The sequence below is a fragment of the Protopterus annectens genome, chromosome 8.part0, assembly GCF_019279795.1.
Source record: "Protopterus annectens isolate FY-2018-M chromosome 8.part0, PAN1.0, whole genome shotgun sequence".
Classification (NCBI taxonomy): domain Eukaryota; kingdom Metazoa; phylum Chordata; order Ceratodontiformes; family Protopteridae; genus Protopterus; species Protopterus annectens.
Window position 1 is genome coordinate 777,892,072 of NC_056741.1, and position 13,364 is coordinate 777,905,435.

General features: G+C 39.1%; 1 protein-coding gene across 2 annotated transcripts in view; it reads right to left on the reverse strand.

The window, feature by feature from the left end:
- The window catches only part of DENND1B (DENN domain containing 1B), a 3,525,330-nt gene that overhangs the window by 1,373,524 nt on the left and 2,138,442 nt on the right, over positions 1–13,364 (reverse strand). For both annotated transcript variants that reach the window (XM_044080248.1, XM_044080247.1), the window contains one exon: positions 4,719–4,772. In XM_044080248.1, coding sequence (XP_043936183.1) covers positions 4,719–4,772 — 54 coding nt within the window. The remainder of the gene's footprint in view (positions 1–4,718; positions 4,773–13,364) is intronic.

Consider the following 13,364-nt stretch of genomic DNA (forward strand, 5'->3'; position numbering starts at 1 on the left):
ATGACTGTGGGGACCCCTCCCCTTCATCGAAATCTGTATCCTCAGTGACGGATTCTTCTGGAGAATTCAGGTGCTTCCTCTTGCATGATTTCTTACAGGGTGGCTCCACAGGGGGAAGGTCTGAAGAGGACTCCGAAGATAGGGGACCTCTGCAATAGGGTATTTTGCTGCTCTTGTGCCTGCTGCCCCGAGGTAGGAGATTGTGACAGCTGTGAGCCAGAGGACACATAAATGTGACACTTTGATGGGGATGGTGCCAGCTGTGAGCCTACTGAGGCTAATGCTCTCTCAATAGTCTGGAAGGCAGGCCTGCCCAAAGAGGGATGGGAGCCCGGAACTGAGAAAGACAACCTCAGATCCGGGGTCACACCCCATTCTGATGAGCCCCCTCCCAGAGTAAGAGCCATGAGAGGACTTGCAACTGCCAGGGCACCAGGAATCATAGTCGGCACTATGGAGAAAATCGGAGCCGATCCAGGGATCCCGGAGCTGGCAGCCAAATTACAGTCTCATGTGAGTTGGCTCCTATGGAGCCGCAGACCACACAGTCAGTTCTGGAACCACAGTGAGATCCATCGGTACTGAAGTAGTTGGCATTGGGAATGTCAAAGTAGTGAGCTCCAAGACCTGTGGAGAGGTTGAAGGAGGAAGATAAATGAGTATCCTGGGATAAAAAACCTCGGCTCCGGATGGGAGGGAGGTCCAAGAAGGAGCGGGAAGACCTCTGGCTGCCAACAGCTGATCCATCAATCTGACTACATCCAGTTCTGAAAGACTCCTGGTGAAATGGATGGACATCCCCAAAGGCGATTCCAGTCTATCAAGGAAATGACTTAACTGTTGACCCAAAAAGGGGTCTATAGATGGGAAGTACTTAGTCCTGGGTGTACTCTTGACCTTCGGCACCATGGTCTGTTGACCAGTAATTTGTTTGGAAGGGGAAGATGGGACCAAGATATCTGGGGAGAATATTGTTGGCGCCAGGGATGTCATCGATGTGAAGATAAGTTCGGTGCTGTAGATGCTTGGATAGCTTCAATAATCTTGGAAGATTTAGCAGGTTTCTGTGCCAGAGCAGAAGTCCTTTCAGTTTTAGGTATTTTAGGCCTTGATTCCGTAGGATGAGTCGAAACCTGGGACTTGGAAATCTTAGCTCATGTACCTTAGTAGATGAAGGTACTGAATGGCTCCTTTTCTTAGACTCTTTCGTGGGAGATTTTGATGTCTCTGCCTCAGATAAAGCTTCACTAAATGGGCAGTTTAGAAGCCCCTTAAGAAAAAGTTTGTTTCATCTCTTTGCAAGGGTGTAAGCACTGAAACCCTTGCAGAGTTCACATGGAGGTTGTAACTCAAGATGAGGGACACCTAAACAATAAACACATTTGCCCATTGGAATTTTGCATCTTTCTGCCACAGTCCCTACATTGTTTAAACCCTGTGGTTCCTTTTTGTTTTTCTTCCATTTTCCAAAAAACGGAAACGGGGCATGCACACAGACACATACACACAAAACACTAACATGGAAAAAAAACAAAGAGCACAGAATACATTTTTTTTTTAAATAAACATACCAACAATGATACATGAAAAATACCCACAAAGAGGGTAAAAGAAGGAAGGAAGGAAGATAAAGATACCAGCAATAGTTTCAAATAATTACCAAAAGGTAAAAGGAAGGGAGTGGTCTATACCAACGATGATAAGAGGGAATACCTAGAAAAGGTAAGGTAGGGGAGTTTATTCAAACATTCACAACTAACAAACGACAACTATAAAGGGTGAGAAAAAGAGCACGAGTAACTATTTAGACAAAAATAGAATATATATCAGGAAAAACAGTTTAGCACTTAGCTGAGAGCACAGCTGACACGTCCGATTTTCTATGTGGCAAACAAGATCTGAAGTGAAGGGAAGAGCGGCAGTATGGGTAGCCTTGGCTTGAGAGTTTCTGGTTGGCGCAAGTCTGATATAATGGCCGAAGCAGTTCCAAGGATCGGAACTGAACCCAACAGCCAAGAATGAATGAAGACCGACAACATCAGATCAATCCTTCAGTGGCCATGATGTAGCCTCAGAGATTCGTAGCCCTCTGTGCCTAACTTTTAACAAAGGTTCATTTCATTGGTTTGGAGTGGTTCTGAGCTGTAACTGTGTTGAACACTTCATATGCAATATATACCACCTACCCACTTAGTGAAGAGTGACATACTTCTTTATGGTCTTGCTATGATGATTATTAAATGCATGTTAAAGGTTTTGTGGATGTTCTCAGCACTAACATTATGCAGTTTATACCAAATCTTGAATAGTAAATACCAAAAAGACTGGTGACAGTACACATGCAGTGGTTATTAAGGATTATTTAAAACAAACAAAAAAGTTGCTTCAGAATTCACTGTAGACAGAGTAAAAAAAAACTGATTTCAATAAGGAGTATGGACTGATAGCACACATGCAATCACACCTACGATAAAACTGTTAACACTGCTTCTTTAGCATTTAAGGGTGCTGTGGCCTTGCCCAGTACATCAGTGCATACTAATGTAGCAAAGGTTACCATTGCAACCAATCCCCAACTAATGTTTTAGAACTTGGACTGGCTACAGCAATCTGCTTTGTACAGCCAGAAAGCTACTTTGTGCTTGGGGTATTTAGCCACTTCTTACTTGTCTACAGTGTCACATGATTTTATTTTCACAATTAAACAAATGTTAAAATATGAGTAACAAAATACTGGACCATACAACCTAAATGTTAACAATTACAGATATTTAAATTAACTGGCAAAGCATTTTTCAGTATTACCTTAATGCAGTACCATACATGAATTTTACAGATACTGTTATGAATTTTCTGCAGGCGTTGCTCTGTGCATCACTAAGGTATGGTATATCAGTTATTAAATACACTTCCTGTAAATAACATGACAGGAAGCAAAAGTCAGGTATGTTACCATTTCTGGGTCTGTTCACTGATATGCAGCAAATAAAAACATTACATTCTGGAATTATAGATAAACTCACTAAACTAGGTATAAATCCCTATGTCACAAGATGGGTTGCCAACTGGCTCACTGGCAGAACCCACACTGTGAAAGTAGCAGACTCTAAATCCAACTTCAGACCAGTGACAAGTGGAGTACTACAGGGTTCAGTCCTAGGTCCTCTCTTGTTTGGTATCTACTTCTCTGAAGTACAGGCTAACACAGAAGGTCTTTGGCTAACAAAGTTCGCAGATTACTGCAAACTAGGAGCCATAATCAAAACTCCTAACAATGTGGACATCCTACAAAAGGGCCTCACTGAGACAGATGCCTGGTATCAAAGCCATGGTCTCAAGCTCAACGCCAAAAAGTGCATTGTCATCCCTTGTGGTAAAAACTCTGTACCCATGAACTACCACATAGGTGGTAATCTACTTAACACCGAAAGTGTGATAAGAGACTTTGGGATACAGGTGGACAGTAGTCTCTCCTTTGATAATCACATCGCCACAGTAGTCAGGAAATCCTTCTACGTGGCACACCTCATCACAAAAGGTTTCTCATCCAGGAAAACGAGAGGTCATTGTACACCTCTACTCATCACTCATTATACCTATTATAGAGTACAACGCCCCTTTTGGTATGTACCTCACAAGACATCTACAATAACTAGAAAGGCTGCAGAAATACCTCACAAAGAGGATTACTGGCCTCAAACAGATGCCCTACGCTGACCATCTCAAAAAATTCCATCTTTTCTCTGTCGCATATCGCCTGCTCAGAGGCGATCTCTGCCTAACATACAAAGCTATGTCAAACTCAGAGCTGTTGGACATGCTCCACTTAAAGAAATCCCAATCCCTCTGAGCTACACGCTCTAGGGACCTAAACCTTGTCACCACAATAAACAGAACATGCTGGAGGGATAGATTCCTGTCCCAGAGACTTCCCATACTCTGGAACAAACTCTCTATCTATATCAAACAAAGCTCCTCATTAGCACTCCAAGAAAAATCTTGATGATTGGATGGGAGATGGGAAATTCACCCCGGGGATCACTTCTGTGGCTCTGCTTGACAGGGGCACAGGAAAATAATTTTCTTGGGTGGCAAAAGCCAGGATACCGTTTGGCTAGGCTTATATAGGCCCTAGGGCCAATACCCTAGTACCTACCTATGAACCTATGTATGAGTGGTTTGTGGTTAAATTCTAAAGAGAACATAAGGGTAAAACTGTGAGCATGTGTGCCTGTTTTGTTAAACTTTACACGTTTGGTGGCTTTTGCCATTTCCATCCCCATACTTAATGTTCAATAATGGGGGAGCATTTAATTAATATTTTAAGGATATTGTCAACCCCAGTTATTGCCAATTTCTTCCTAATGCCTTACAAACTACATTTTCCATACAAAGAAAGCAACATACACATAGTCACAGTAACACTGAATATGAGTAAACATAGCTCAAATTTTTAAATATTAGAAATGCACATGCACTTTGTAACAAAGAAATATTAACTGTCTCCATATGTAAACAATCCACATTAAGTTGCCTTATTCTAATTAAATGTATAAAAAGTTTGTAACAAGTGGGAGCAGCAAGCACTGAACAATATATATACAGAAGTAGCTGCATTGCTTTCTCTTGTCAGAATAAAAATTAATCCTCAAGCATAAAAATGCATGTTCCAAGAACATTTTACTTCCCCACATGAAATGCATGAATGCTATACTTACATTTTCAGGTACTGTAGGTAATTTTGTCAAATCAGGAGCAATGAAGTATGAATGCTAAAGAAAAAAATAGTGTGAAGGAAACGTATCAAGTATCAGTAAGTACTTAATGATAAACAAATCTGAACATTTTCTCAAGATATGCATTAAACACATTTAAAGGCAATTTCTTCTGCACTGTTACCAACACAAAATAAAAGAAAATCATCTGTAGTTCACATATTAACCAATTTCATAACTAGCTTTTTCAAACATTTGAAAGAAAATATATAATGATATTTTCAATTGTGTTATTGAGGTATGCCACTCAATTGGCTTCATCTGGGCAAAGAGGTGAGGTTAGACACCTGAAATTAAACAGCAGTAATTATTACACAGCCATGTAAGACAGTGAATCACTCTGATATTTGGGTTTAAAATGCAAACAGTGTAATAAATTCAGATGATAAAAAACATTTTTTCTAGAACATTGTTAGGCAAAATTGTTACATTATGTGAAGCAGAGAGATGTTATCAACTGTCAGAAAAAAAACGATCTAAGCAGGTGTCTTAATACATCATCTATTACATGAACCTAACATGAAAGAAATAACACTGCTGTTTTACTATTCTAACAAAGCATACTGTGTTAGGAGTGTGCATCAGAAGAGAGGTGAAAACAAAAGCAACAAATACTGAAAACAAAGTATTGTGTGGGGGAGGGATGCAAAACTGGAGAGACAAGATATACATTAAACAAGTTCAAAGGCAATTTCTTCTGCACTATTACCATTGCAAAATAAAATAAAAGTATTTGTTATTCACACATTAATCAGGCTATATGTTTCATTTTCACCAAGAAATACATTTAGAAGGACTGAGTTTAATAGACCTTATATGTAAGAGTAAACAAAGCATATATTTTCAATCAATTCATCAAATTTTCAAACAAATGAAACGATTTTAAAAAATATATTCAATAGCACATCACTTTAAAAAATACAAGACGCAAAATAAAAATAACTAAAATTAAGATGAGCTTAATACTGTGACAATAAATGGTGTACACATGGGTCATATACAGATTTACTCATGTTTACTGGGTTTTGAAAGTGAAGCACAAGTAACCCAGACATAACACACACGAGTAACTCCATATATAACCCTCACCTGAAGCACATGCATTATGTCCTCTACTATCACTAAAACTGTTGCTTTAAATGGCTTATGTGTATTTTCTGTTCACAAACATCAGTTTCTCATATATTTGAGAATTAAACTATTGCCTATTTTTACAGGTTTTGCATTCGAACGGTTTTTTAATAAAAAAAAAAAAAAAATATATATATATATATATATATATATATATATATATATATATATGTGTGTGTGTGTGTGTGTGTGTGTGTGGATTAAATATAAATAGTACATTTAAAAGACACACGACTATAATAATTTTAAATTATCAACTGAAATGCTATATTTTTAGTATTTTATTTCCCTTCTTTAGTTGAGCTCTATGTCTCATTTGTCAGTTAAATGTTTTGTTTTATCCTCCCTCACCTTTTATTTCAAGTGGCCTGCTTTTAGGGCATTTCTTTTGGCTGTCTGGTGAACTTCTCAGTTACACGTTCCTGTCATCTGCGCATGTGCATGTGTCATCCCTCAGCATTTCACTCTTTCTCTGTGACCTGCAACTTTTTAGAGTTTGAGATTGGCACAGCTCTCCCTGCCCCATACTAACTGACAACCATTATTCATTATTTGTCAAAGCAGTTTACCTGTAACTGTTGATGCACAGCAGGATGTTAACCCATGAACAATACTTGCATGACCAGTTCAACACACTGAATATCACTTTGCATCAGCATCATCGTCACTGTTACATTTTAATAAAACGACAAATACATCAGTTGGATTAATGCACTATGTGTTTATTGCCAATTACTGCCAATGACCTTTACTGATTGAAGCCAATTATTTGAGATGTGAGCAAGGTAGGTATTTCAGGGAAGATATTTCTTTACTTCATAGCAATGCCTTAAACACTACAGAGCAACAGACAGCACTGTCAATATCAGCCCCTTCCATTTAATCTTGCCCACAGCATAACATTTTTATTATAATTCCTCTGGGTCACCTTATAATGTGCCAAGGAGCCATTGCTGGGCTGGTTAGTCCCCTGGCAACAATCCCTTGAGACTGTCTGGCCTGTGAGAGTCCCAGCTAAAGAGTCAGAAGATCCCCCATTTACCTTGGCATCCCTTACCTTTCATGCCTTCTGCCACATTAGGGGGGAATATTCCTCTCTTCCTACAAGCACATCTCCTATTATCATAGCCCCTTCCATGCTAAACCTACTTATAATTCTGTATAGAAAACCTGCATACCATCCTCTGACAAATGAACCCCATCCACATCATAGCTATCCGGCCACCTGACCCAAATACCAGGATGTGGAATATACACCCTTTATGTTCCTTAATAACTTATCCATAGTATTAACTCTCTGCCTCTTCCTCTACTTATTCAATGAACATGGCCTCCCCTTCACTTTCTTCTCTGTACCACTTCTGACCAACAGATAATACCACATGGCTAGCACTTATGTATGCAATTTACTACCTACACAGTCAATCCAATCAAAAGACAGTCACTGTTAGCAATGAGATAATGGAACGGCATGGGTCAAAAAATTTCCTTTTTCCCAAAGCCATGGTGTTCAGTCATAGTTCAAATCACTGTGTTGCAATTCAGTGCAATAAAAAAATACTGAAAATTCTTTTTCAGGACTTCTTCAGAAAGTAGTCTGAAGATGTCTTGAAAAAAATGTGTTCATCATGTATGTTAAGAATTCTACTAGAAGCCTTTACAATGGATGTGGTTGCCTGTAATGTTTACTGATCTTGCTTGCACTGAACTATCATTTGAGTCCACAGCATTTTTTTAATGGCTGCATTAGAGTTACAGCCTTGATCACTTATGGAGGGATAGTACTCCGCTATCCCCATTGTAATACACTGCACTGCTGCAGAAGGCTCTTGATTTTTAAGTTATTATGGGTAAGATTCCAAAAGAGTTGCTCTCAGTGTAAGTTTGCCCTGATTCTAAAATACTTGCTCTCAGTGTAAGTAACTTACTTCAGTGTAAGGCCTATCTATAAACAGGTTTACACTGGGGATCAGATTACAAAAAGACCTGATCTCAGCCTGCTCTCAGGGCAAGTGGTCACTTACACTGAGAGAAAGTCTTTTGAAATCGAGCCCTAAATTTAGAGAGAGGAGGATTGGAGGGAGGGCTATTCCTTCCATAAAAAATTCTCTCTCTCTTTATTTTTGAGATTAATAGAAATTCCATGAACAGAATAATCAATTGCCCATTTACATATTGTAAGATACAGTGGATATAAAAAGTGTACACACCCCTGTTAAAATCCAGGTTTTCATGACATAAAAAAATGAGACCACAATAAATCATTTCAAAACTTTTCCCACCTTTAATGTGACCTATAACCTGTACAATTCAATTGAAAAACAAATCTGTTAGTGAAAAAATATAAAAAATAAAAAACATACAATAAACTGGTTGCATAAGTGTGCACACCCTTAAACTAATACTTTGCTGAAGCACCTTTTGATTTAATTGCAGCATTCAGTCTTCTTGGGTACACACCTGCCATCAATTAAAGAGACTCTGATTAACCCCAAATAAAGTTCAGCTGTCCTTGTAGGACTTTCCTGACATTTACTCAGTTGCCTGCTACAGCAAATGCCATGGTTCGGAGAGAGCTTACAAAGCGTCATAGGGATCTCATTGTTGAAAGGTATCAATCAGGAGAAGGGTACAAAGAAATTTCCACAGCATTGGATATACCATGGAACACCGTGAAGACAGTCATCAAAAAGTGAAGAAAATATGGGACAACAGTGGCGTTGCAAAGAACTGGACGTCGTTCCAAAAATGATGAAAAGATAAGACAAACTGGTCAGGGAGGCTGCCAAGAGACATACACAAACACTGAAGGAGCTGAAGGAATTTCTGGAAAGTACTGGATGTGTAGTACATATGACGACAATCTCCCGTATTCTCCATATGTCTGGGCTATGGGGTAGGGTTGCTAGACGGAAGCCTTTTCTTGCACAGAAAAACATCCAGGCCCAACTAAAATTTGCAAAATAATACATCAAGCCTCCCAAAAGCATGTGGGAAAATGTGTTATGGTCTGATGAGAACAAGGTTGAACATTTTGGCCACAATTCCAAAAGGTAAGTTTAGTGCAAAAACAACACTTTGCATCACCAAAAAAACACCATCCCCACGGTGAAACATGGTGGTGGCAGTATCCTACTTTGGGGTTGATTTTCTTTAGCTGAAACTGGGGCTTTATTCAAGGTAGGGGGAATTATGAACAGTTACAAATACCAGTTAGTTTTGTCCCAGAAATTTCAGGCATCTGATAGAAAGCTGAAGATGAAGAGGAATTTCACCTTTCAACATGACAATGACCTCAAGCATACATGCAAATCAACAAAAGAATGGCTTCACCAGAAGAATATTAAAGTTTTGGAATGGCCCAGCCCGAGCCCAGACTTAAATCCAATACAAAATCTGTGGGGTGACATGAAGGGCTGTGCACAAGAGATGCTCTTGCAATATGACAGATTTGGAGCGCTTTTGCAAGGAAGTGTGAGCAAATATTGCCAAGTCAAGCTGTGCCATGCTGATAGACTTCTACCCAGGAAGACTGAATGCTGTAAATAAATCAAAATGAGCTATAACAAAGTATTAGTTTAAGGCTGTGCACACTTATACAACCAGCTTATTGTAATTTTTTTTTATATTTTTTCCCCTAACAGATTTGTTTGCTTTTCAACTGAATTGTACAGGCTATAGGTCACATTAAAGGTGGGAAAAATTTTGAAATGATTTATTTTTTTTATATGACAAAAACCTGGTATTTTATCAGGGGTGTGTACACTTTTTATATCCAATGTAGTTTTTTTTTACAATAATAGTGTTTCAGAACAGCAACAAATACAAGAATGGCTTGACTTGAAACCATGCAGCAACATGATCACAATCATGATATTATGGGTGTAAAGTGTCGATTATCTGTTTATTGTATTTAGTCACCTTTATGCCACTGCTTAACAAGCAAAACACAGCAGATGCACATTTTTTTTCTTTATTATGAAGAAACAAAGTAAAAATAACTACCAAAATAGACAAATATAAAAATTGAAAAATGAAGACAGCATTCAAGATAATGCAAACAATTATAAGATTAGTAATGAAGCTGCAGATGCCAAAAAAAATCCAGGCTTGTGATTGTAATAAAAAAGTACCTGACTCTAAAAGCAACACATATAATTTACCAGAGACAGCATCTTAAAAAAATAAAATAATTATATACTGCATATATGGGTGACACAGTGGCGCAGCAGATAGTGCCAATGTCTACCAACAAGCGGCTCCCTGATTTGATTCTTAACTGGGGTGCCTTCTGTGCAGACTCTGCATGTCATCCCTGTGCTTGCAATGGTTTCCTCCAGGTGCTCTGGTTTTCTCCCACATTCCAAAGACATACAACAGCTGGACTGGATACTCTGAATTGGCCATAAGTGTTAGTGCAATTTTGTGGTGTGGAGGAACTACAGTAGCAGGGCTAGCCAGACCGGGCAGTGTAAACCTTGGCTCTAGATGACTGGCACTGTTGAAGTGACACCTCGACTCCATGTGCAAACATGGGAAAAAGGGGGTTGTGGATGGATGGATCGACTGATATTGAGTATGAAATACCATGAATAGCTAATTAAACCAATGAGAATCTTAACACTGAAGGTGAGATCTGGACAGAAAAAGACTTACAAATGCAAACAAAACCTAAAGTGAGAGTCAATAGCAGAAGCTCACAGTGCAACAAATTGAGCCAAGAAAGGCATAAGAGAACAGTCACATCCTTAGGGACAGTTAACAGAACCTTATTATGCTGTTTTAAGCACTACATTTAAGAGCCGGGCTTCCATGAAAGCAATCTCTGCATTACTATAAAACCCAAACATGCTTGTATCTCAGTAATAAAATAGATAGATACTGTATGCCTGATCTCTTTATATTTCTTCTAAATATCTTACACATAATAGAAGAAAAAGTGATAAGATTTTCAACTTAAAAGAAAGTTGCCAAGTTGTTAAAGAATGAATCAGATGGGAAGAAATGAATAAAAAAAAAAAACATGCAGTCATGGTCCATATGTAGAGGAAGAACTGAATAACGTTTTTGTGATGCGATACTCCTTTGAATAAGCATGTGGTAATAATTAATTTGTGTTAATGGTGCATAAACACATTGGTTAATGGTGGAACTGTATTTTCTAAAATTAATTTTGCAATTGCTTATCAATAAGTATTATTTAATGACAGTTCTAAAAAAATATGTATAATCTGAAATAAAGTTATACACCTGTGTGGGGCATTCAATAAAGCCTACACAATAATTTTAATGGTTTGCGTGTTGCAGCGTGATGTGCACACGGCTGCTAAAAAATTTAGCTTCAGTAAACTCTGCGTAGCGGTGCGTGCTCATACGCAAATACAGAAACATTTGTGGCATGCAACTCACAGCATAAGTAGCTGAAGTTTATGCTAATGTAGCAGACCAACAAAGTGGAGTAATTCAACAACCTCTAAAGCAACCGCGTAGACTCCATGTCCTTGTTGGCAGTGTATTCCAAAACTTTCTGAATACAGCAACTGAATGGAGTCTACACAGAAACAATAGCAAGTAAAGGATCTTACATTTGTACAAAACTGACCTTAACATGTGACACCACACAAATTATTAACTAATTACACATTGTAGGTGCTAGAAAATCAGAGTGACAAATATAAAAATACCTTTTTACGAGCCATGACATAAATGCAGCTTTGCTCCCCCACCCCAACTGAAAAATATACTCTTAAGTAATGCAGGCTGCTAAAATTTTTAAATGTCATGAAACGGACTATTTTACTGTAATGTAAGCATATGCATTATGTAGCTGATGGATTACAGTCCCATTTTATTAAAACATGTATTTTTCTGTTACAGCACTGGGCTCCTCCCATGCAGCTTTCCCTGCGTACATGGTTACTAACCATGTAGATTCTAGGCTGTAAGCATGGTGAAGATTCAAATGAGGTTAAAACTCATTAAAATTTTTGAATCACAAAAAAGACCAACCGTGTAGGGATGTTCACTTTGTACAGGCACTTCCACATTGTGTGGAATTGTACGGTAGCAGTGAATGCTGACACCTGGGGGGGTCAGGTTATACTTGCAGAGGTGAACATGTAGGGCTGCAAAGGGTGAAAGTGTATGTAGGAAGTGCACAATTCCCAAGTTCTGTGTCATCCTAATTATTTGTTTTTTTAAAATGTGTGGTCTCTGTCCAGTTTATTTATTTATTTTTTTACTTTGCCACTGTTTTGCACAATACAGGGCTTAGCGCAACTGCCAGAAACAGAGGAATGAATGGCATATTTCTCTGGGTTATTATGTGCCTATTCCTGTGGCAGTACACGTATGTGTTAGGGCTGGAATATAGCTGGACCTGGGTTCAACTACAGGGTATGCAACCTTTTCTTCACTTATGATCCATGTTTGCGCAATATCATGAGAACGGAGAAAATATCAATTTTGCCTATGCTCACCTTATTTATGCGAAGGTGCAGAGAGGTGCACAGAGGTATGCATAGCGCACTAATGAGCATGCAACAGATGTGTTTAGTAGATGCTAATTATAGTATAAGCAGGCGAACTGCACGTTAATCAACCAATCCAACACAGTGGAGCTATTCAACAATGTATAAAGTATCCATGTAGCCTGTTTTTTCCTCAATCCTTCAATATCACTGGAGTACAGACAAGGAAATTTTAACTGACACAATGATAGGGGCTGCTGCAGCTATTCTACATCTGTATGTGCTAGAGGCTGACGCCAATGCTACTGTTACTGCTGACAATAGCCCTAAGCCGAGAAGAAGAAGAGTGTTCAGGGACAGGGTAACTTTCCATGTGCTACATGAGCTGGAGATTGTAAAGTGCCACAGGATGGGCAGGGACACATTACAAGAGCTCTGCCGCCCTCAACTCAGAGCCAGAGCCAACCAAGAGAAACCCATGCCAGTGCAAACTAAGGCACATGTATCCCTTAGAATATTAAATACTGGTTCCTTTCAAAGACTAAATGGGGACATGATGGGCATATAACTGGCATCAGCCTCCAGGATCCTCCACCAGTTTCTGGATGCTGTGCTCATACATGCCAGTAAGTTCATACACCCCCCATTGTTCTGAAGAGAGGGCCAGCAATATGGAACCGTTTTACCATGTAGCACACTACCCTGGAAGCACTGGGTGCCATAGATTGCATTCATGAACACATTAAGGCACCACCTGGTGAGCAGGGTGGAACCTATATTAACAGCAAGGGATACCACTCCATCAACTGCAAAGTTGTGTGTGATGCTAAGGGAATTATTTTGAATGTGTCTGCTGGCAACCCTGGCAGTTATCATGACTCCCATATCTGGCACACATCACAGTTGTACCAGATCTTTCCTAGGGGAGACAACCCACAGGGCCATTTCCTGGAGAATGCTGGCTATGCCCTGGAACTGTGGCTGATGA